This window comes from Ambystoma mexicanum, chromosome 2q (genome assembly GCF_040938575.1).
Source record: "Ambystoma mexicanum isolate Mex_15411 chromosome 2q, UKY_AmexF1_1, whole genome shotgun sequence".
NCBI lineage: Eukaryota > Metazoa > Chordata > Amphibia > Caudata > Ambystomatidae > Ambystoma > Ambystoma mexicanum.
Window position 1 is genome coordinate 402,096,712 of NC_090924.1, and position 26,034 is coordinate 402,122,745.

The 26,034-nt window shown below is 47.5% G+C and overlaps 1 protein-coding gene across 3 annotated transcripts in view; it reads right to left on the reverse strand.

Moving 5' to 3' along the window:
• Positions 1-4,429: 4,429 nt before the first annotated feature.
• Positions 4,430-26,034, reverse strand: part of LOC138569445 (leucine-rich repeat neuronal protein 1-like) — a 131,258-nt gene continuing 109,653 nt past the window's right edge. For all 3 annotated transcript variants that reach the window (XM_069647421.1, XM_069647419.1, XM_069647420.1), the window contains one exon: positions 4,430-7,500. In XM_069647421.1, the coding sequence (XP_069503522.1) occupies positions 5,151-7,346 (2,196 nt within the window). In that variant the 5' untranslated portion in view covers positions 7,347-7,500 and the 3' untranslated portion in view covers positions 4,430-5,150. The remainder of the gene's footprint in view (positions 7,501-26,034) is intronic.

Genomic DNA, 26,034 nt, shown 5'->3' on the forward strand with positions numbered 1-26,034 from the left:
GGTTTGGAGACAGATGAGTACATGTAAGGTCATGATGCCGCAAGCAATGGCTTTCGCCCAGCTCCATTACACCGTCCATGTATCTAAACAACATATTGCAGCAGATATTCAGGAAGTTTGGTATGTGCCTAATATCCAGGAATTGTTATTCCTGTTCACATCCAAATGCGTAGTATGCCAGACCTATAGTATGGGACCGACTTTGAAGACATTAAAACGTACTCTACCATGTCCAATTGGTCCATTTTGTGATTTGCACATAGACTTTGCTGATATGGGAGAGAGGTGTAATTTCTTTCATTACTTGAGCGTGGTTGTGTGCCTCTTCTCCTATTGGATTGAGGCTGGTCCGTGTGCACATCCTGATGCCAAATCAGCTGCCAAATTCTTGCTGATGGAAGTGTTTCCCTGATGGGGAGTGTGTGATACCCTCAGGAGCGACAATGGCACCCACTTCTTTAATTAGCTGTTTAAAGAAATGACAGCTCTTTTAGGATTAAAGCACCAACTGTGTCCCATTTATCACCCTCAGGCCTCAGGTTGTTGAACGGATGAATGCTTTGCTTAAAATAAAACTATCTAAGTTATGTGCAACACTGAAGAGGAACTGGGTGCACCGTCTCCCCTTGGCCTGGTTCAGTTTAAGGACACAGCCCTGTACAGACCATCACCTCTCCCCACATGAGATGGTGATGGGGAGACTTATGCCCACACCATTTACTCATGTGTGGAGTGCTTCAGATGTTCACAGGGCTGTGTCGATCCTGGTGGATTAATTCCATTCGTAGTTAAAGTGTAATACATACCTTTCTCAACAGATTGCTCCACGGCGATCGGAAGACATTATCAACAGCGCTGCTTCGGAATCTGCGAGCTCAGCACCATTACAATTGTACCCCAATGATAAAGTTTACATTAAAAAATGTGTGCGTAGGTGGAGTGAACTTCGTTATAATGGCTCCTTACACTGTAGTATATGCTACTCCCTTTGCTGTTAAAGTAAAAGAACTACATTATTGGGTACATCTGTCTGATGTTAGAAAAGCAATACAAACAGAGCCCCCCGCCTATGAGTATTTTGACAGAGTGTTTCTGAATTGTTGTCGTTTGTTGATTTTGATTTGTAATACTCATGTGTTTATTGCATTATTATTATAATATTTTTCCTTTTGACTCTTTTTTGGGGTCTTTTTCCCCTATTTTGGCTGAATATATTTTGGGGGTTTTCCTTAAGTATTTTTAAATGTTTTTTGGTGCACCATATTTATTCAAATGACTATAGTTTGGATTATTATTAGAAATATGCATTCTATGCGTCATTGCAGTGCTATACTGTATCCACTTATGTGTGGGTTTGCCTTTGGATTATTCATTTATATATTAAGTGCTGTTATATTGGTAGGCCATATAAAGGGGGGTTGGGAATGTAGTATTAGTACCTCAAAGAAATGTACATATGTTTGAGTTTTGAAGCTACAACACCAAGTGATGAATATTTAACCACAGTGGTAAGCAAGCAAACAAAGGTTCAGGATACTTTATTATGGGATTTGAAAACATGAGTGAAAAGGGGTTTGGAGGAAGAAAAGGAGTATGACCAGTACAAAGGGGTACTGTTTGATGCAATGTCCAATGTGCACCACCCAGAGTTTTACAATATGTAGTATAACTAGATTAACTTAGTGGGGAAACAGAGGTACAACAGGAGTTGTTATGTCTGCTCTCTCATCCCCCACACATCAGGAGCACTCAAAATGTTAGTACCTCAAGAGATATTGCCCATGGAGGCTCAGTGTCTAGTGCACTTAGTGCTGATTCGGGTTCAAAGTCTTTTCCGGGGGCACAAAGTACAAGTTGTACTAATGGACAAAGATGAAGAGAAGTGTGCAAAGGATAACAGCGCCCCACAATTTAAGCCCTCGCCCATGTTGAAAATTGGATGGAGTATTATGAATATCAAACAGATGGGAGAAGGCAGTGATGAGCTGTGTGGCGGGGGGTTGGCAGGGTTCTGAGAAGAAGTCAAATGAACATTTCCAAAAACTGTTTCGAGATATGGTCGGCACACAAAAAAAATAACATGGATTGAAGCATGTGAAACACAAGTAAAAGTGCAATCAGGGTATGAATACCAGTTTTGTTTTCGAGGGCATAGAACTGTTCTAGTAGGCACTATCACTAAGTGCAATAAGACATTGTTCATCCGAGATCTAGCAAAAGGAACATCGGCATTGATGGATATGTACTGGGTAAGCGGTCAACAAGCAGACCTGCATCTTCCACCTTCTGGCAAGGCGCCTATGCATTAACAACCCTGCACTCAGCTATCCTGGTGGTGCCAGAAGTACATTTGACAATAGCATCCAAACGTGAGGTGGTAAAGTATGTTTCATTGTCCATCCTACCCCCTCCCCAAGTAAAGAAGAACAAATGGTCATTGACGTTGAGGAGGAAGCGGTCGAATTATTTGTCGGAAGAATCCTCTAAGCTGCTTAAAACAATCCCAGATAAATATCAATTGTACACCAAAACAGAAGTAGTCTTCATGTCCCTGATGACCCCAGGAATTCAGGCTGCTGGGAATGCCATGTGGTTGCAAATTGTTCATGAACAATGTCTCAATGCAATCAAAAGAGAGCTGAGAGCGATCCGGTTGATGACACACCACAACAGGTATGTTTTGGACCAGCTAACAGCGATGCAAGGCGGTGTGTGCAAGAAAATTGGGTTGTCATGTTGCACAAACAGACCCCCAAATGATCCGGAGAATGGATCCCTGACACATATCATAGGGGCCTTGCACAACTTGAAGACCGGAATGGAAAACGAAGCAGGTATGTAACCTGAAGATTGGCTCGACACATTCTCATGAGTGCTATCCTGGCTCGGGGCACTGGTGAAGATACTGGTTCTGATCCTGGTGTTCCTGTGTGTGGTGTTTTGCACGTGCCAGATGATACTCTGATGCTATGTTAGGACTATCCCGAGCAGCGCAGAAATGATGGTTACTATTTGGGGAAAGGATAGCTCTCCCAGACACAAAAGAGGAGCAGGCTCAAACTGAGGATTTGAATAAGCCATGCATGGTTAGAATTGAATGGCCCCTCCACCCCCTGAGAGACACTAACATCACCCCCACCCGATCCTGACAGTTACGCTGAACACTGGGTAGATTTAACTGGTGATGGGAACAGCATATATCCTACATGTACCTCGGAAGATTACACACAAGATGGGGCCAGTTTGCGTCACGTGTTTAGGGCATGGGTCTGCAAGGAGGAAGTGGATCGATAAAGAGACAAATCTAAGTTATTTAATGAAGGATTAACTAAAGGGGGAATGTTGGGATGCACGTTCAGACCATCGCCACTCCTAGATGATTTAAATTGAGAAAAATATATTAAAATATGGAAATGAGCACATGATGGTGCAGGGGGGAGAGGTGTGTGTTATGGGTGGGGATAATTGGGAGTAGGAAATCATGCAGGGGAATGTTATTTAGTAGTGTTGGAATCGAAGGATGTAGGATACATATATACACAGTTATAACCTGAACTAACACCACATCTAAGAGTAGGCCTGAATCATTGCAGGCCGTGTTTTCACAGCAACACAGAACAGTGAGAAGACAGCAGAACCAATTGGAGGACGGGCTATATGTAATTATTAGCATGTATATAGGCGGTAGCCAATGAGGGTGGGGGATTAACACTGTATATTGATTTCACCATGAGTGATGATTTGTGTATGTATAACCTGAATTTATACGAAAGACAGGAGAGCTCTTTGGTAGTGGATTTGTAATGCCCTGTCACCTTTTCCTTTTTGTATACAAAATAAAACTCTTGTCTTTCTCGAAAAAAGGCTACAGCTAGCTTTTTTCCCCTAGCAGGGTGTATTTTCTTGGTCTGATCTATGTGAGATGCCCTACTGGACCCCTGAAATGTGACAGTTAGGATGCTCATGTAACCATTACTCAATCACACATAGCGTCATCGATGACATTACTAATGATATTGCACATGACCATACCACAGAATTGGAACTTCCCTTAATAGCATTTCTTATGCTATATTTTAACCATGCAGGAGCCACACCTTTGTCTAAGCCCTGTGGCCACAGCTTACAGGGCATGGCCTTCTGCCACTGTGAACGTTAAATTTTCAATGTTCGTAAACCACAGCACATTGCCATTTCTAACACTTCAAGATTTTCCTCTCTGTGAGAGGCTGCCCACCTTATGCAATGAGTGCCCATGAAAGGCATACCTTTTAGGAACAGGAAGTTGAATGTGGCTGAGGTTGCCCGCTTCAATGGAAATCAGGTGCCCCATTGGGCTTCCATTTGAACGCATGCATTCGCGCAGATGTATGTGTGATTGGACACGTATAGTCCTACCCCTCTGAGAAAGAGAGCGGAATGCGTAAGCCCTGACCACAGACTCTGCTTTTTATTTGTTTTTCAACTTGACATTTTTATTAAAACAACGCTCACAATTAACTCAGCTAATTTGCCAGTTACAGTACATCAGCCACACCGTGGCAACGTGTCCAAAAATCCCTGTATAAACCACACACACTTTCTATGCTACTGAATCCACCTTTTGTGTGCACATAAAAGCAAGGCCTACGTTGCAAGGTCCAAAGATGGCTTTTGGGTAAAGGGCGCCACATTGTGTGCTCCGTGGGACATCTTCGGTGCTACAGTCATTTCCACCCGACCAGTCTCTTCAAGGTGATTCTCGACAAAGTGGAAGTTAAAGCCTTCCATTTTCTTTTAGGACAATAGCTAATGGCAGACATATTACAAGTCTACTAGCTAAAGGACAGCCCTATGCTATCCAATGATCCTAAGACACTGCTGCTGCCATTTCACCAAACATGATGTCACTATCCTAGAGAAATGTGCATGTTGCATCAAAGGAACAGGCAGATTTGTGTTCTGCTTCCGCTCGACTGACCGCTTCTGGAAGAGCTTGGCGCTGCTCAAAATGGCTGCCATCTGAGCATTGGCCATGTTCAAGATGGCCACCGGCTAGACAGTGACTCGAAAGTCGTGTCCCCCTTTCACCATCTTGGATAAGTTAGAGAAGAGAGACTTTTCAGTTCCTCTATGTAGAGAGGTGACAGAGGAAGATGGGTGCATGTTGTTTATGGTTGCCACATATATGTTTTGGAGGTGTCAATTTGTAAATCTGCTGGCACAGCAGGGGGAGGTTGCTCCAGGGTGCTGTCCTTCTCCTTCTCATTTTCATTCTCCCACAAGTTGATGAGTGGAGGGTACAGTTCATTGAGTGGTATGGAGGAGGCCCGCTGCATGTACTTTTTGAGTGAGTGATGGCAGCTCTTCTGCTTGAGTCGACGGCCTGTGTATAAGACCAGGAGTACCATGCTAAGGATAGCAAACAGAGAACCCAGCACTGCTGCCAGAGCCACGTTACCTGGCTGCCCAACCATCTCCACAGCAAAGGAGGCATCCTTGGTGGTGATGTTCAGGCAGGACCGTTGGGACTGGTGGGAGAAAGAGTCAACAGTCAGGCAAATTTCATACCTTGTGGCAGGCTGAAGGTGGGTGAGGTTGTACTCCTTGATTTCTAAAGGTACCTTGGCTGTGTAGCTAATGTGGGGGTTGTGTATCCGCATAGTTGCAGATGACCATTCTGGTATGATAATGGGGGCAGTGGCCTCTGGGACAGGGGAGACTTTCCACTCAACCACCACAAAATGTGATTGCACCTTCTTGGCCACAACAAGGAGGGCCACACTCTTAGTACCTTGAGTGCCATTGATGTGGAGTGTGGTTGTTCTTGTGTCTGATCCATCTACATTCCAAGCCACACAGGTGTAAAGCCCAGAATCCTCAGCATTTACATCATGGATTTCCAGGGTTCCTCCAGCTTGTACATTAAATTTACCAGAGTTTACCTCCGGTGCTAACTTCTTCCCTGTTGGGCTCATCCAATAGAATTCAGGTTCAGGCTCACATGTGGCTCTGCATTCTAGTGAGACTACTGAACTACTGGACATGTTGAGATAGGATGGCAAGGTGTGTGGGGATATCATGGGCAAGCACCCACTCAACATCCCTTGCTGAAGGATCTCTTTAAACTGATGGCCATCTAACTGGGTGGGTGATGCACACAAAGTGGACTGGGGCTCAATTAGTCGCATACTTTGGTTGTTGAGGATCCTCCAATTGGCAGAGCAGTCGCACCGTAGAGGGTTGCCATATAGACTGATTTCATTCAAGGCAGGTAGAGACTGAAAGATTGCCCTTTGCACTAAGCGCAGGTCATTGTTGCTGAGGAGCAAAGTCCTTAGAGAGGGAGCATCACGGAATGCAGATCGGTCGATGAAGGAGAGTTTTGGATTGTTGCACAGCTCCAGCTTTGCCAACTCTGGAAGAAGCCGGAAGGCATGGCGCTCTACACTCACAAGTTCTTCCATGTTGTTGAGGCTCAACTCCTCCAAATGGGGCATGTCCCAGAAATCACCACCAGTGATTTTCTGTATTGGGTTCTTATTCAGATCCAAGAATTTAAGAAGGGGGAGACTTTTCAGAGCCTCTTTGGGGACCATGGAAAGCTTATTGTCAAAGAAGGAGAGACTTTCAAGGTAGTCTAGTCCGATAAAGGCATCTTCTGGGATTTCTTTGAGTTCCATTCCTGCAAGGACAAGGCTGTGTAACTTCCCAAGCGGCTGAAAGTTCATGCTCTGAAGGTCCATGATTGGGTTTTCCCCAATCATCAGTATTTCTAGGTTAGGCAGAGACTCGAACCACCGGCTATCGATGGCCTGCAGTTTGTTGGCATTGAGGTGGAGTCTCAAGAGGTTGGTCAAGCCAGAGAAAGCCATGGGGGCAATATTGCTGATTTGGTTGTGGTTGATGTAAAGTTCCTCCAAGCTGACAAGGTCCTTCAGGCTGTAGTCTGGTAGCTCACTGACCTGATTCTCCTCCAAGTAGAGGGTGATCAGTCGTGAAAGGTTGGATAAGCTCACGTCCCCAATGCTGGTGAAGTGGTTTTGGGATAAATCCAGCTCTGTTAAGTTGGCTAGGCTCTGGAGCTCATCAGACACCTGAGAGATCTTATTGCTCTGGAGCAGGAGCACCTGAGTATCAACAGAAAGGTTCATGGGGACGGCGGTGAGGAGAAGATCATTGCAGTCGACTGTCTTGGCTTCATGGTAGATAGACTGGGGCGTGAACCAAGGCCTTGTCTCACATACGCATTGTGGGGGGCAGAATCCAAAGACTCTGGACAAGCCAGGAATGGAGACCACTAAGACAGAGAGCTGCATGAACGACATTGCTATTTTTGTGTTAGAGAGATGGGTCAGTAATTTCATATTTGTCCCCTTTTGTTTGAATCGTCGAGACTTTTTTTGCTGCGAGACAGTAAAGGTGAAGAACAGTGTGCCTTTTATTGCAGTTCTTCAGGTAATAATGTTTCAAGAACCAAAGGCGAGACACTGATAAAGGTTCAACAGCAGAAGGCCATATCTAAAACAAAAGCAAAAAGAGAACATTGTTAAAAAAAACTATCCACATTATAATACGTTCTCCATGAACAGCTTGCAACTACAAACATTGAGTTTGGTAATTTACAATAATATGTGTTCTTATGCAGCTCTTCATTCTGGATTCCTCCCACTTCAAAGCACTGTAAGAACAGCGGTTATTACCCCATTTAAACACACTCATTTAATTCTGCTGCTAGGAATTTATATAGAAGATACATTTCTTCGTGGCTCTAAAAAGGCTTTTTTTAAATCTAACTCACAGTAACTAATTCTATAAATACCACAAGAATTAATAGCTGAGTTGGTCGCTTCTTGGATCTGAATATGAATAAACTGATTGTTGCTGTGCATGCGCAACCCACTGGGTAGGTGCGAGTACTTATAGGGTGCACTATCGTGAATGAGATTCTAGCGCTGAACTGAGGGAGTCACAGATAGAAGAAATACCAGAGACAGGGCAGCAGAAAAGAATTGCAAGATCTAATTTGCTATGCAGGCTGGTTCTAGAGAGTGGCGGCCAAGATGGAAATATTTCTGCCACTCATACGTGAACGCCTGAAATGGGAGACGGTAAGCGAATGGGCCTTACAGCATATGTCACAGTAGGGTATGTAACGCTGTATTTTATCTAAAAGGGAAAGACTGGCCCCGTATTAAGAGCGCTTGAAGGACTAGTCCGATTCTTAAACAGTCCTCTTTGGTTCGGTAGCCAATCACTGGAGTGATAAGGAGCACCCAATGTTGTATGGATGAGCGTAAATCTGAAATTAGCATCATTATCATCATCATCACAGCACCTCCCCTGAAGAGCACCCAATTTCTGGTTCTCCCACACTTCTATGCAAGCTGGTCAAATAAAAGAAATCTTGGCCTAGTAACGGGCAACCAACTATTTTCACAAATGACATAGTTGGAGAAGTCAACACCAAACTAAAATTAGCAAGGAATGCAACTACATTGCATTTCACCGCATTCAATTTTAATTGAGCTTTAATATTGCCTAAAATAGCTTTTGGATATGCACTATGCACAAATGTCCCGGCCAAGTAAATCTCACGACTTCAATACCTTGAGATCGAAACAGCTTGGTGTATCCTTTGGTTAAAGCCAGAAGCTAAACCACAATGGCATAGGATTCACCCTTAACTGCCCTCTGGTAAACGGATCTGCGTGATTTTTCCATGAGAAATGTGCGAAACACATTTTTTTTCGGGAGCTGCAGGGATGGCCCTTGCAACCCCCGCTCAGTATACCACACAGTATAGTGAGCGGGGTGTTGCGGGGGACACACCCGCAGCCCCTGCAGTCTTTTTTTTTATATATATTCTTACCTACAATGCTACCACCAAAGGTTCGAACTTTTGGTGTTCTAATCTTGGGTAGTAGCATTTTTCAGACTTTTTGTACAGTCAGACCTTTTTTTTTTGGTCTGATCATACAATTTCTGGTAAATAGCCACTGCAATATTTTCTGCATGGAGGAAACAGACCTTATTGGACCCAAGGTCCCAAGTATCTGATCCCGCCATAATCATCATGAAATACATCGGAAAAAGATGTACACGGTGAACATTTGAACTCCTTAAGGATGTCTGGTGCCCTCATGTAATTCAATTCGAAGACCATGAAAGATGGTCCGAAATGGGCATTTATCAACACTTCAACATGCTGATGACATGTCAATAATTGGAAAGGCTGTTTGTTGATGACAATATGAACGTTTAATTGGGGGATTATCAGCATATGAGGGTTCGGATTGTGGCATGGCAGACAAATCTAAGGCAGTGATTTAATCCAAACATTAAAAATGAATATCGCCTTCCCTGGTGGATCCCTTCGAGGCACATAAATGGTGACACATCCGAGAGGAATTGGTGTTTCAAGGATGAATCCTTTCTTTCTCCAGCATGGGGTCTGGCCTGGATTCACATGCTCATGAATATTCCCCGTCGTCAGGCCGGAAATCCTCGGTATAGAAAAAAAATCAGTATCAGTTTCGTTTCTGATCTGTCTTTCTTAGTAGTAACCAATCACTGGTCTCTGGGCCATACTGCCCCCAGCCAATGACTGCCCTCTCCCTAAGCCCCGCCTCTGGCAGCCATCCTCAGATTTTTACCGCACGTTCAAGTTTTGGGAGTCCTCGTGCTGTAGCTCTTGAGCTTTTGCTGCGTTTTCGCGCTTTTTCAGGAGATTTTTTCTCATTTTTCGGTTAAATAGAGCCTCAAGCTCCACCGTTTCTACATCCGATCAACGGGGATCCATTTCGGAGTTTTCTACGCCCCTCAAGGGTGAAGATTTCGTCGAGTTACGCTTTTGGAGGATTCCAGAAGTTCCGAGGCCTACCCCAGACATGGCCCAGGAGAAAGGAAGCTCGACGCCCGGGAAGCTGTTCAGGACCTGCCCTGGATGCCAGCTTCAGAATGTTTTCAAGGAGGACGAGCATTCGTTATGCCTCTACTGTCTCCATGAGGACAAGACGCACACGGAGAAGGACTGTGCGTTTTGTGGGAACATGTCGGAGCGGACCATGAAGGATCGCCACCTCCGTCTCACCAACTGGCTGGAAGGGAAGAGCCCGTCAGGCGAGAAGAAGAAAAAGAAGTCCGAGCGGTCTTCTAAGTCCTGTGAGGGCGCCCCGGCGATGGGGGCCCAACAAAAGGCTAAGCACCGCGAGTCCGCGGGCACCGGGAGCGCTGAACGGTCGGGCTCCTTGGCTGCCAGGCAGGGCGCATCCTCCCCAGCGCCATCAACCACAAGCCAACGCTCTGGCTCGGGTAAGAGGAAGTCCGAGAACCCGGCGAAGCTTCTGGAGAGGCCCCGGTCGATCTTGAAGATTCCGGCAGAGGGGAAGCGAGGCTCGGACCCTCCCCCCAAGGTGAAGGCCCCAGGCGTACAGAAGGTGACGATGGCCTTAATTCACCCTGCTAAGACCTCGATTGAGGATGTCGCCGCCGCCCTCGCTCAGCCTGTGGAGGCTACTCTAGTGGAGGCGACCTCAGGACCCAGAGTCTCCCTGCCACCGCGGAGGGAGTCGTCTTTCAGGCCCATTGAGAAGACCCCCACGAAGTCCTCGTTGGAAAAGGTGGGAGAGGGGCTGGTGGCCATCGTGGATACGGACACGACCTCTGAAGAAGAGCTCATCGAAGTCGTGGAAGAGGCCCAGCCCATCGGGAGGGATCCCGACCAGGGCGACGACGAGAGCGACGGTGTCGCCGACGAGGCTCCTCAAGAGCCCTCGCGCCCGTCGTTTCCGGCGCCGCAGGACACTTCAGCGGCCATTTTGTCAGCGATTCAGTCCTTATGCTCGGAGATAAGGACAAGGTTGCCCCTGGCCCCGACGGAGGTACCTGAGCCAGACCCAACGGGGGAACCGGAGCCAGGACCTTCGGAAAGTCCACCGCATAAGAGGAGGAGGACGCATCCTACGCCACCTCTCCCACCTCTGCGGCCTGCTCTGCTTTCCCCCCGGTCTACTACCCACGGGGATGATACAGGCATGGACACGGCTACGACAGGTACAGATGACGACGGAGGCGACGATGGGATGTGTCCCCCGTCGCCCCCTGCTCGGGCGTCCCAGCCCGACGAGATTGGATCCTTTCATGCCATGATTTCCAGGGCATCCGAGCTCTTCCAGCTCTGCCCAGAAGAGAAGAAGGAAGGGTTCCTTTACCAACGGCACGAGGCTAAAAGGAAGACGGTCCTCGCCGTACCACTTCTTGATGACATTTGGGATGAGGGGCTCGCCCTCCTCAAGAACCCTGCCACGGCGCCGGCAAAGAGGGACTGGTACGAGAAGAAGTACCGGGTCCCCGACGGTGCCCCCTTGTGCCTTCGGGCGCAACCTACCCCGGATCCGGTCGTCTCGGCGGCGGCAAAGAAGAAAGCTGGGGGGGCATCGGCCTCCACATCAACTTCCCCGCCGGACGGCGAGGGCAGGAAGCTGGACACAATGGGACGACGGATCATATCATCCGCAGCGACGACTATCAAGGCGGCCAACGCTCTGGCTATCGTAGCCCGCTACGACAGGGAGTTGTGGTTCAAAATCGCCCCTCTTTTGGACTTCCTTCCGGACGCCAAAAGGGCTGAGGCCCTTGAAATCCTACAGGAAGGTGAGATTGCTTTGGACCACGCCATCACGGTGGCAACGGACATCGCCGACACCAGGTTTCCGTCAGTTGGGCAACAGCGTTTGCTTGAGACGACGAGGATGGCTCAAGGCCACGGATTTCTGCCAGGACGTACAAACCAAGGTTTTAGACATGCCCTTCGACGGGAACAGCCTGTTTGGGAAGGCGGTTGATGAGTCCCTTCAGGCCATCAAGACAGACACAGAGACTGCCCGGGCACTGGGAGTGCTCCAACAACGACGGCTGTCCTTTCGGAGCTACGGAGGCAGACAAGGTGCCTCCAAGGGATCCGGCAGTGGCTCCTCCACGTACCGCCAAGTGGCAAGATCTTCGTCCCAGGAAGCCTACAGGGGACGCGGCAAGTCAGGTGGTGCCCGTTGTCGTCGACAGGGAGGTCAAGGAGGCAAGGCGGCCTCCAAACAAGATTGAACCGACCATGGGGTCGGGCCCCCGCCAAAGCACCCCAGTGGGAGGCCGGCTGGTGAGGTTCGTCAGCGTGTGGGAGTCCATCTCCACCGACCGTTGGGTGCTGGACGCCCTGGCCCAAGGGCACGCCCTCGAGTTTCAGAAGAAGTGCCCTCGCGTTCCACCTGTGGCCAGGAAGGAAAATCACGTCCCTCAACTACCGTTGGAGGTAAGGGCGATGCTCAAGAAGGGTGCCATCGAGCTCGTCCCAAAGAGGCTTTGGGGCTCCGGAGTTTACTCAAGGTACTTCCTCGTAAAAAAGAAGACAGGAGGATGGCGCCCCATTCTGGACCTGCGACTACTGAACAAGCACATCAAGGCACGGAAGTTCCGTATGGTCACCCTCCAGCACGTGCTAGGACAGCTGGAGGAGGGCGATTTCCTGTCGTCGTTGGACTTGGAGGATGCGTTCCACATCCCCATTCTAAAAAGACACCGAAAGTTCCTCAGGTTCGTGGTCCAAGGGCGGCACTACCAGTTCAAGGCCCTCCCGTTCGGATTGAAGTCGGCACCCAGGGTGTTCACCAAGTGCCTCGCACCAGTGGCGGCGCGGCTGCGCCTACGGGGGATCCACGTCTACCCCTACCTGGACGACTGGCTCATCCGGGCAAGGACAAGGGAGCTTGCGGTGGAGCACACTGCGAAGACCGTCCAGCTGCTCACGGACCTGGGATTCTCCATCAACTTTCCAAAATCCCACCTGGTTCCATCGCAAGTCGCCCTGTTTCTGGGAGCCAAGCTCGACACAGTGGCACGGCTGGCCTCGCCCTCGGAGGAAAGGACCAGGACCATTCTGGGCAAGGTGCAGCGTCTGCTGGCCACGGACATGGCCAGGGTAAGATCTATCAAGTCCCTCCTCGGGATGATGTCCTCCTGCATTTATCTGGTGCGCCTTTGCAGGCTTCGGATGCGCCCCTTACAAGAGTTCCTCGACTCCCGCTGGGTCCAGTCGACGGGCAGCTTCGAGGACAGGATCCCTCTCAATGAGACGTTCCGTCAGGCGATCCGGTGGTGGGGTACCCGCTCCCATCTGTCGGCGGGCACGGACTTTCAGACCCCAGCTCACCAGGTGACGGTGACGACGGACGCCTCCCTGGAAGGTTGGGGAGCGCACTCCGGAGATCTTCACGCGAGAGGCCTTTGGCTCCCGGAGGAGAAGTCACTCCACATCAACATCTTGGAGCTCCGCGCAGTGTTCTGGGCCCTCAGGTCCTTTCTTCCGTCCCTCAAGGGCAAGGTGGTGAGGATCTTCACCGACAACACCACCACGATGTTCTACATCCGGAAGCAGGGCAGAACCAGGTCCCCGGCCCTATCCAAGGTAGCCCAGGAGCTGTGGCATTGGTGTTCCTGGTGCCTCTTCATCTGGCAGGAATAAAAAACACGATTGCCGACTCACTCAGCAGGGAGCTGCGCTCGTGCCACGAGTGGGAATTACGCCAGGATCAAGTGGATCGACTCTTCCGACGATGGGGCGAACCCCAAATCGATCTCTTGGTGACGGCAACGAATTCCAAGTGCCGGAGGTTCACCAGCAGGTTCCCCCAGCCGAGGAGCATGGGTGATGCTTTCTCGTTCCCCTGGGACGGCCTATTTCTTTATGCGTTCCCTCCGCTGCCGTTGCTGCTCCGGCTCATCAACCAGCTCAAGAGGTCCCGGTGCAGGATGATCCTCGTCGCACCGGCGTGGCCGAGACAGATCTGGTTCCCGGACCTTCTGGACTTGTCAACGTCCACACCAGTCAAGCTGCCTACAGACGCAGACCTTCTTTCCAGAGAAGGAGGCGCCATTCTTCACCACAACCCAGAGTCGCTGAACTTGCAGGCCTGGCACCTGCAGCACTAGAGTTTGGAGGGTACGACATCCCGGCCGACTGCAGAGAGGTTCTTGCAAAGGCCAGGGCGTCCTCAACTCTCAAGTGCTACGGACATAAATGGAAGAGGTTGTCTGTCTGGTGCCGTGCACAGAAGATTAACCCTCTGCGGATTACGGCCCCTCAATTACTGCCGTACCTACTGTCGCTGGCCAAAGCTGGACTGGCTCACACCTCCATCAAAATACATCTGGCTGCAATCTCCCGATATACCAGGACTACAGGACAGGCGTCCTTGTGGTCGCATCGCCTGGTGAAAGAATTCATGAAGGGACTATTCCGATCATTCCCGCCGGTGAAGGCTCCTGCCCCGGCGTGGGAGCTTAATGTGGTGCTGACCAGGCTCATGGGAGCCCCATTCGAGCCTATGCATTCGGCGCCTTTGAAGTTCCTGTCATGGAAGACAGCTTTCCTCGTGGCCATCACCTCCGCACGACGAGTGGGAGAGATCCAGGCCCTATCTTGCAAGCCTCCATACTTGATTTTTCATGACACGAGGGTGGTGCTGAGGACGCACCCCTCCTTTATGCCCAAGGTGCCGTCGGACTTCTACCTCAACGAGCCCTTGGTGTTGCCAGTTTTCTTCCCGTCGCCTTTGTCGCCGGCCGAGAGGACTTTGCACTCGCTGGATGTAGCTAGAGCGCTGAAGTTCTACGTGGACCGCACGAAGAGTTTTCGGAAGACGTCACAGCTGTTTGTGAACTTTGGGACTGTGAATCAAGGGAAGGCTCTCTCGAAGACTTCCATTTCCAGAGGGCTCTCCGGCTGCAACATGCACTGTCACCGGTTCGCAAACCGGCCGCTGCCCAGTCGTCCGAGAGCCCATTCGACCAGCGCGATCGCTGCTACCACGGCGTTCCTGTCTGGTGTGCCCCTGCTGGACATCTGCAGGGCTGCGACATGGAGGTCGACGCACACCTTCACAAGATTCTACTGCGTCGATCGGGACTCCAGCGAGGAGTCCAGGGTCGGCCAAGCAGTGCTGCGCAACCTGTTCGCCTAAGGTGAGCCTGTTGAGGAGGTAAGAGATGCTTAATGTTGAGTTGTTGTATTGCTTAATGTTGAGCCTGTTGCCACCTCCCGTGGTTGTGCATGTGTGTACTGCTATGTATTCTCCTATTCATGAGCATGTGAATCCATGCCAGACCCCATGCTGGAGAAGGAACAAGTTACTTACCTGTAACTGTTGTTCTCCAGCATGGGTCTGGCATGGATTCACATGCGAACCCTCCCGCCTACCCCTCTGCGGCTCTTCACTTGGTCATACTGCCACTTTACGTGCTACCAAATCTGAGGATGGCTGCCAGAGGCGGGGCTTAGGGAGAGGGCAGTCATTGGCTGGGGGCAGTATGACCCAGAGACCAGTGATTGGTTACTACTAAGAAAGACAGATCAGAAACAAAACTGATACTGATTTTTTTCTATACCGAGGATTCCCGGCCTGATGACGGGGAATATTCATGAGCATGTGAATCCATGCCAGACCCATGCTGGAGAACAACAGTTACAGGTAAGTAACGTGTTCCTTCTAACAATTACATTGTTATGAAAGGGTTAAAACATGCATGTTACAAGGTTAATTTAGCCAAAAGGTAATATCCACTGCATCCAACAAGTCAGAATGAGCAGGTGGTAGGGGGCAAGAGCTTTTCCATGCATGCGATGTGGCTTGGTAGCCTACTTTGTTTCGTTGGATATTATTAACATGTATTCTGCCCTTTGGTGACATCAATTGAAGAATGGACTAGCCATCCGTGGAACAATTTCCATCAGGCTGTGCTTTGGGGAACAGTTTTCAGGATAAATGACACCCGTCGATATAGTGTGATAGTGGGGTGTCACAGCTATTTTCAGCTCTTCTGAGAAGTAGCGTAACAGTCACTTTCATTCCCTAGGCTGCACTATTTTCTTATTTAATTTTTGATTAGGTATTTGACTTTAGTTAAGTCTTTCACCGTCCACATACATTTATCACATGAAAAGGAAGACGCAGAAGCAGACAAAAAGAGGGGGTCCGGACTCTAACACAAAATAATCACTTTCTTCTCTTTAGACTCGCAAATATCATTGCTTATTGTACATTAATTAACTCAAACACTTTCACCAGGTAAGAGATCAAAGCAATGATCAGGGATATCTTTTCCCCCTGCATGAATATAGTCCACCATTCCTCTGGTGTAATCGTCTTGGTCTCTTCAAAATAGTCCCCCAGAAAATGAGTTCAAAGTACTGTGACAGCTCTACAAAACAATAGCAGATGTTTAAGAGTTTCTTTTTCAGACTTCATTTGCAAACTACAGATGTCACACTTTTCCCTGTCTCCATACCTTGGTGTTTAGACCTCTAATGTTGGGTATAGGTTCAATCAAAATCTTATGTACTGTGTTCTGTAGAAAATGCGTGGGCACCTTAACAAGTATTTTGATCGAATTTTATAGGGCCTGCATACTGGGACACCATCAGAATATAGTTTGACCCGGCGGGATTGTTCTTGTGTCCCGATCCAGTCTTGTCTCCAGATCTTAACTTTTACTGATACTGGATTTGCCAACAACTGGTCCTCTGTTGTGTCTACACTTTTCAAGACCTTGTTACAGGCACTTTTCCAATCTTGCAACAATTGATCAGTTCCGGTAAGGAGTGCTCTTTTCAATAAACAGAAGCCTCTTACTGGAATTACAAGTAGGCACTTTCAATACAGTGTTAAGTTCTTCCACATGACCAAAGCAATTAGGGAAATCAAACCCAGTTATTTTCTCAATACTTGTATTGGAACACAATTCAGTAAATTCAAAACATTTGGTTGGAAGTGCAAATAATGCTTTAGCCCCGTATGTTAATATTGGTGCTGCCTTCATTTTATAGAAGGTCACCACCGGGACAATGGAAAATATGTAATTTTCTTTTTTTAAGTAGTCTTCCTTGAGATGCAAGTGCTTTTATTTTGCAGCATGGCTTCACGAGGAGAATCTCTCAAGGCGATGTTAATTAAATTTACTCTAGTCAATCTTTCATTGCTCAGGTGCCATGATGTTGTTAGATTTCCTTCCTTTAGCCGACTGTCGAATCAAGACGTTTGATTTCCCCAAGTTGATTTTCAGGCCACTGTCCTGCATGTAGGTTTGTATTGTGTCCGTTGATTTTGTAGACCCACAGGCATTTGGTTAATTTTCACAAAATTGTCCCTTACCAACCACCCAGGAACCTCAGATCTCACAATGCATTTCACCTAGTGATCCCACCGCACAGCTCCACAAGACTTGGCGGCTTCTCCTTCTCTGTCCAAACGCCAATCTGGAATTCCATCCCCCTACACATTCGCAACATCGAAAACCACCTGACATTCAGGAAGGCCATTAAAACCTGACTCTTCCCAATACTCGCCTAAGCCACTGCACCCTGTGAATACTCTACTAATAATCTCTTCTGCTTTTGACTCCAGGAGCTCTCGCAGCGTTTTCAACTGACACGCCACCATTCTCCATTAAACAACACTGCCCGCTGTCTACAACTCCAGGAGAGCCAGGTAAGCAAGGTAAGCCAGCAGCTTTGTTGTGGCTTTCCTGACCCACCAACATCCCACCCCCAACAATATTCCAACCCCAACACCATTCCAAACCTACAAGCTCCTGGGCTAAGCAAGCAGCTTTCGCTGTGGCTACACTCGCACCACACTCACCGCAAAACCCTGCCCACCAGTCCACATTAGAGACATTTTACGAGATAAGGGCCCTGGCTAGCACACGCACATCATTAACTATTCACTGCCACTGTTAACCCGTAACACTCACCCTGGGAAGCTCCCACCACTAGCAACCCCATTCCACAACCCTATTGCCCAAGCCAGGCCAAAATGGCATTGATGATTGTTACATTACGGATACTTACTACACAATCGGCTGTAACCTACAGCTTCATGCTAGGCCCCATCCACCTACACGAATCAAGGGGTAGCCCCCTCCGATTGTTCGTGTATATGGAGACCCCTAGCACCGTGAAACCGGGGCCACCTACCGACCATAGAGGATTTTCAATTTAGGCGCAGCCTCCCTTGGCTTATTATATGACAAAACATACTACAGGGGGATACCCGGGACTCCCTACGCTAGGACTCTACTTAGACCCCTACTCAAATTGCACTTTTAGTGTAGGCTCTAGCTTGTTTAGCGTGGTAATCAATGGCATTGTCAGGTGTAGACCCCTCTCCCACTATACAGGACTCTTGAATCTAACTGTGCTTAGCCTTGCTCTTAAATTGCACTTTTAGGTCTAGGCCTCTCTCCCAATTTACAGGACTCTCAAATCTACGGTATGTATACCTCACACCACTAGTGTGGACACAGGCCGCAGTGACGCCCATGTAACCATGCATGATAGAATATGCCTAAGGCTAAGCACATTCGACCTAGTGCACACATACCCATCCAGACTGAAACACCTGACGTACCTCAGCACCTCTACCACTAGCATGCAGCGACCACCACCCGAAAGGAATTTGGTATAGCTAACTTACATAAACTCTCTCAACAATAGCAATCTATCTGTAACCCACAACAGCACCCACCCATGTATCTGACCTCTCTCGGGCTGCTTAGTCGACCCTTGCCAGCCACCCAAGTCCTAGAACAGCAACATGCACACACGCATCTCCTTAACTAACCCCCTAGAACTCTCCAATGACATTGACTACAGTCACCAAGGGCGTTCAACCAAGGAAAAGCACATTGAGGCCACACAAGTGGGGAAAGAGCGCTATATAAATAACAAAATACAATACAATACCATATCATCCGCATACAGTAAATGATCAAGTGGTACCACACCAATATTGGGAAGAAAACTGGCCTTTCTCAGTGCTTCCGGCAGGTCCAAAATAAATAAATTAAACAAATCCGGAACCAAAGGGCAACCCTAATTTAAGCCTTTTGGTGTCTCAATTGAACATGACAATAGGTCCCTTTGGTCCAGCTTTATTTGCAGTGATGTTTCCGTGTAAAGGTCCTTAGTGGCTTCCAGGATGTCCTTTTGGCACCACCATTTCTCCAACTTGGTCCAAAGCAAGTATGTGTCTATCGAGTCAAAAGCATGGGCCAGGTTGATAAATGCAGTTATATCTTGTTGTTAGTCTTGATGGACCGAAGTTTCAGAAGGTTGATCAAAAAAACATTCAATGATGTGCTGATCTCCTTAGCTTAGCCAAAACCTGACTGCCATAAATCAAAACAACCAGACCTGCTCGTGCAGTCCTCTAAGCCACTTAGGACCAGTTTGGCAAATATTTTTCCAACAACTTCAAGGAGGGCCGATCGGCCGATCAGCCGATAGTTCCTTAGGTCCAACCTGTCACCTTTCTTGAATATTGGTACCACTATAGAGGTTTTCCAAGATGTTGGTACCTGTTTTAGCCTTTTAATCTGAGCAAACAAAGTTTGACCATAATTCAGGCTCCTCTTCAAGAGAGCATTGGTTAAACTGTCTGGGCCAGGGGCCCTTGAACTGCTTTTTTGATAAGGAGTAGATGTCTTCATCAGTTGGAAAGGACCACTTGATCCTTGAGTTCACCTCCCCTTGCTTCTGGTCCCCACTTCCTGTATCAAACAGATTGGTGAAATGATCTTTCCATGTAGTTTCAGCCACTTTGTTGCATTGGAGGGCCTCCAATGGAGTATTTACAGAATTGATTAATTTCTATATTTCTCTGTCTTCTTGCTTGAGATTTTCTGCAACATTTGCTCAGCTTCTTCCTGCAGCATTTTATATTTACGTGCCATGACCCAGTTTTTATAATGTTGTTTTCAATTTCTAACCAAGGCTTTGTGAGTTAGCTAATCCCCAACGTTTAGCTTATTTAGGTCTGATCTTAGTTGCCTGCTTTCAATCACTAGTTCTTCATAATAACAATGCTTATGCCAAACTTGGGTTTCGCACCTGCTTTCCTGGTTTCTACAAAGAACATCAGGTGTTTTGGGGAATCAAGAGCATTGCAATCATTTCTCCTCTTCTATTTTATTGTGAGATCTTTAAACCAATCAGCCAAAAGCCATATTTCTGTAGGATCCATGATCCAATTTCATCCCTGGGAGATGTCAACCGGAAGAGGGTAGATTTCTTCTGGAGGTTTGCTGCTTATGGTACAAGTGAGTTTTACTATATTGTGGTCACGATGTGTCATCTCAAGCATGGACACCCAATGATGTATGTTCCCTGACACATAAAAATAATCCAAAACCTTGTCAACCCATCTCATTTCCATGTGGGCGTGCTGGAATATCACCCCTGGTTTGACCATTTAGCAATTGTAAACCTTGCCAGCCAGCTTCCTCTGCCCATGTGGCACCATTTTATTCCAGTTCTGTTACAAGTTCGTTTTCTTCAAGGCCCCACAAATTATAATTATTGGATTTTCCAAAGTTTCGTAAAACGTATCAATCAGATCCATGATCCCTTTTATAAAACTGACATCACTAATTCCCGCTGAGTTCCAATATATTGCATATGATCAGCCATTCTGTTATTTTTGTCCTTAATCAAGGAGTCCGGATCTTTAGCACCTGAATATGGGGCTGTGATTCCATGTCTTGATCATTTTGAATGAACTTCCATTTCTTATTAGTGTTAGTAGCCCCAATGCTGGTCTGCCCCTAAGGCCCTTTGTAGCTGGATTCAGAAAGGCTAAGAAACCAAACCATCCAGCGCTGGGGTTGTTCTCAACCAGGTCTCCTCTGTATCAGGTAATATTATCCCCATCAATAATATCACCATATATATGGTCGTGGGGTGGGGTAAGGCCATAGGTGATATTATTCGTGGGGATAATTTATGGGGTTAATGGGACCGGGGGTAGCAGGGGTGTCCCCCGTTCCATTAAAAAATGATGAGGGTTGCGGGAGGTTTCCCCGCAGGTTCCATGGCTTAATATCACAGCAAAAAGATAATCTTGTATGGCGATATTTTTGAGGGGATATTAACACATGGAACCGTCTCCTCAAGGCAAATTATCTCATAATCATCCCAAATTAACGCCTCATTAGCAAAACATTTCCAAAACCTCGTGTGTTCAACCTGCTAACAGCCCACGTGTCCCGTTTTTGTTGGTGGGATAGTTATGCTCATTTCTTTTTAGTTGCAAATGCTTCGGCCAACCGGGACCAGGATTCATACTAAATGTCCTGATATGATGTTACATCCCTTTCGGCCGCATTAGATTTTCCCACTGTATTTCGCAAAAAGGGGTTGTCTCTATCCCCAAAATTAACTCCTCTAAGATTTGTAGGTGTTTTTTGATCTCTTAATATTCAGAAGATCTTTGGGTGAGGTGGGTCTTCTTCCCCTCCAGCCCTTTGTTGTTCACCACCCTTTCCTCTAGATTTTCCGTCGGATCAAAACTCAGGAAGGGCAAGCCCTCTTCCAAGATAGCTTTCTTAATTCAGTTAGCTTCCTAATGGACAGTGGCTTTATCCAATCAACTATATGGAAAATCCTTTCCAAGATAACACTTGCATCTTCATCCAACAACTTCTTTCTTCCATCCCCATAATTTCTTTTTGTGGCCTGTGGCTTCTCTGAGAGTATATTAGTCCTCTTTGTTGCTGATTTAGCAAAGGGAACTAGCTCAGCCGAAGGCCTCTCATTTGCCAATTGGATCTGGGGCACATTATGCCCAGTTAGAGCCAAACGTTTCTGTTCTAGTGTTTTGAACACCGGAAAGGACTTCTCCCTAATTGCCTGCCTGAGTTCGATCTCGTTGTTTGGTGTCACACTCTTCTGGTAATTCACCTGATCTTCAATCATTAATAAACTATGGATTCCCCGATCCTCTTCAATTTCCGCCTCACATGAATATGTTGAAACCTCCATAACTTGTTCAATCATTACTTCTTCTACTGTTATGTCCTCAACCGGTCTTTTTGAGGTGATCCTCCCCTTCTTTGGACTTCCTTTGGTGTTTCCCAGTTTTTTACCCCTGTTTACTTTCAGACTTGGTGGAATGTTTAGGCTCCTTAACAATTCACTACCCTCAAAAATAATCATTTCCTCTAATGTATGGTGTACCTTTCTGATAATATGGTTAGTGCCATAATTAAAACAAAATTGATTTAAAACTAGAAACTGTTTGCAAATTCACTGTCAAAGTTAGCATAAACGAAACATTAGGAAACATTGTAATCAGCACACCGCACAATTTAAAATTCATGTAAGCAGACTAAAACAAGGACAATGATAATTCAACAATTCTTAAAAAGCCAAGTTTTGGCTAGCTTGTCATTTATCTTTCAAAGGAAGTGAACCAGGGCAATTGCCAAACTGAAAAAAATCTTTTGCAACCCAATCAGCCAGAGCCTCCACACAATAAATGAATAGGATGGATAAGAGATTTAGCAAATCTCTGGAGTAAACACACGCAGGACTGGAGCCTCACTATCAAGTGAAGGCCGACACCTGGATTGCGCGAGAGCCTTGGATAATGGATAAACACCAACTTCTTCCAAGACTACAGGTGTTGCTATCACTGAAGGCCAAGGTTTGGACTCCACCATGTGTGCTCCACCATCTCTTGCCATTTAGAGGTTCCCAAATCATGTAACGGCAGTCACACGGTGCCAATGCACGACAAACAGCCTGGAAACGCTACATTATCACTTTATGCCCTATACACTATGCACATTTAAAAACTGGTTGGATGGAATGAATTTCCTTCTAATTCCTGCCTTATTCTGTCAAATTTAATATTGCAATGGCACGCATCAAAATGCCTATAGCCTAGCACTAAATCTTGCGGACTGCAAAAGCACTTTAAGCAGCAAACAGTTAATAAGATAAACTGCTAAATATGGGGCTACCACATCCTGCTGTCTCTTCTAGAGGCAGCCTAGGACAATGCCGGTTCCTAGTGGTTGTAATACATGCAGTGCTCTTCAAGAAAGGACTCAGACAGGCGTGCCGCTTAGACGTACGACCCCGCTGATGTGAGTATGATTTCCTTGAGCACTATTCCAGTATAATGTAAAATGGGTCATGCAGTGAGGGGTGGCATTTCCAGCCCGGTCCTGCTGCATGTACAGCACATGCCCCATCAAGGAGGCGAACTTCCTTCCAGCGCAGAATCAGCGAAACTACAGTCCTATAAATTACAGCGACTTCTCATTTTCTACCGGCCAGAATTTCACTAGCCGGTTATCAGGTGCTGACTGTCCTAGGCAGAGTATTGCTTGCTTTTGTGAGCATATAGTGATAACATGCTGGGTTACGGCTGCTTCTAAGCACTTTGAGACACCGCAGCAGGCTGGAAAGCCAAATCAAAAGGTGTGGTTCAGACAGCTGTATACAAATACAAAATGCCATCTGCGCATGACATGGTCTCTGCTGGAAGGCCCTGAGCACTGTGGCCCTGAAAAGGACCCTGAGATGGCTCTGCACATTACAATGCCCCTCTCAAAAGGGCAGCGTATCGAGCCGGCGCAGGGGGCCAATCGCAAGTGAGGGGGGAGGATTTGTAATTTCTCAAGCGACTCCATTGCCCTCTGCCTCCTCTACTGCCAGCTTCCCTTACGGTGCCAATTTCCTTCAACTGGCATTAAGAAGACAGGTCCAGGCTCTTCTGGGAATACTCTGCATACACCACACCTCCCCAAACTCGCTCCCTGAGCTGCGGGTGCATCCCTGTGTTAAAGGGTAGCAGCAGGATGAACGCAGAAGTGTGTGTCCCTTTGAGACTAAGAATTGGTGGGGACTCCTGGTCTTGAGGTGGCTTCAAGTCTGCTGGAGGGGAAAACACACATAGAAACCTGGACGGATTAACCCCCCCCCCCCACCATCCCAAACAGAAGCTGAAAAAAGGTGCCAATTAGCGAGTGCCAACTGGGTGTGCAATTTGCTGCATCTCGCGCTAAGATGCTGTGGAGGGGAGCCCAGTTCAATCAACACTTGCAGGGCTACTCTTGGGCATCAGGGCAATTTCTATGGAGTCCTACTTGAAGAGTACCATTTGTTTGTATTTTTTGTGTGTGTGGAGTGCATCAAAGCACTTGCCCACCCTGTGCATGGGTCAATTCTGGGCTTAAATTGATAAGTCTTCCTGACGATTTTATCAGCAGATTAATACATGTGTCTAGGTTAGGAAGGGTGCAACCCACTACTGGGGTGGAGGGGGCTCATCAGCTATCAAAACACTGTAGGTGTGGTCTGGTAATCTGTGCTTGTAAGAATGTGGGTGATTTATAGAGTGGAAAACTAGCTGGGACACTGCAGGGAAGCTGCTAGACTGGTGCTGTTGGCACTTGGTATCGGAAATTGACATGGATTTGTTGATCAAATGTACTCTAGCTAGTGGCAGATCGATAAAATACTATAGGCTTCGTTACGAGTAAATCAATTACCACTAGACTTGCACACCATTACCACCACTTGCTGCCATGGGTTACCATGGGATTACAAGTAGTGGAAGGGCGGTGTTAATATCAATTTTTGGGATCCATAGGACTATGCAGATTTTGGCCCTCATTACGATTCCGGCGTTAACCATGGCGTTAATAGCGCCATGGTTAACGCCGGTAACTAACCGATTCCGCCAATGGTAAATGGGGAATTACCACCCCATTCCAAGGTTGGCGGGGCGGTAATTCCCCATTTACCATTGGCCCTTCCCCATTCCCATTCTTGCCCCATAGGGCTCAATGGGACTGGGGAAGGCGGTAATTACGGTACCGCAAATTGCGGTACCGTAATTACCTCGAAAATTCCTTTGCGGGTCCCTTCTTTAAGGTCAGGAGCCGCAAAGGGACCTCATAATCAGGCGTTAAGGGTTTAACTGCACCGACACCTTTTACGGCGCCATTAACCCCTTAACGCCAAGGTCGTAATGACCCCCCTTGCCCGAATGACTGCTTGTGGTAATTCCGCACCATTCATTTCGATGATGTTTGGCTTTAAAGTGGCAGGTTTACCTCCAGCATGATGGCATCAATATCCTTACCTCAAAAAAGTGGCAGTAACGGAATTACCACCAGTTTTTTCGAGCACCACCCAACTTGTAATAAGGTCCATGTGTATTTTGCGCCTTTCAGCAGCATTTATAAAATGTGGCATATGTTTGAAAATAACGAATGCTCTGCTTTTTTGTTGTGAGCGCAACATCGCTATAAAGTTTAAGGTCTGCAGGCACTGATGTTTTTAAAGCCAACACGGCTCTGTTAGTTGTGCCCTAGGCAGTGGCTGGAAAATACCTTGCTGTGGAACTGGCCCAGAGAATCAGCACGATCAGATATGATAGGTTATTTAAGCGCGCGGACCCGGGGATCGAACCTGCGTTGCTCCACGTTGTCTTGCTTCTAAGGCGAACACTTTGCCGCTGAGCTATCCTCCCGGGACAATGATAGTGAGCCTACAGGTGCCCCAAATACTCACGTAGATCATTTTGGGATTCTGTGCCACTGTACAGAGCACACATTACACGAGACAGTCTGGCCCTGGGCCTAAAGCCTTCGCTGAAGCGGCTCCCACGCCAGTGCTTCCCGCGCTTCTGCGCCTGCCTAACAGGAGCTTTGCGCCTGAGGGGGAAGCAATATGAAAAGGCTTCTTCACAGCCTGGGTTAAATGCGTCTCGCGCCAGTAATTCGATTGTTCTACTTTGATGGATGCTAAGAGACGTTTTACCTGCGTGTGCGTTTTATGTTTTTATCCGGCTATGTGTTTGTAAGCCCAGCGAGTCTGTCCGACAATGACGTACGCTATTAATAACATGCTTTTTTTTTATATATATTTGCTCACGCACTGGAGTAACCAAATGTCGCCGTAGAACGTTTTAGGATTATCCAAACACTGGTACAACACGTCCCATCCGCCATGGAAGAACGACATTTTTCCAACGGTGTGCGCCACGGGTCAAATATGTATAGTGGGTAAATTGGCGCAAATTATCTATGAATTTTAAGGGGCTGGGGCCAAGGCGCATCTGGAGACGATTCTCCACAGAAAGAGGCCTAGCATGGGGAGAAAAAGACAGCAAAGCAAGACATTACAATACTGGGGGGGGCGGTTTTTCAAAA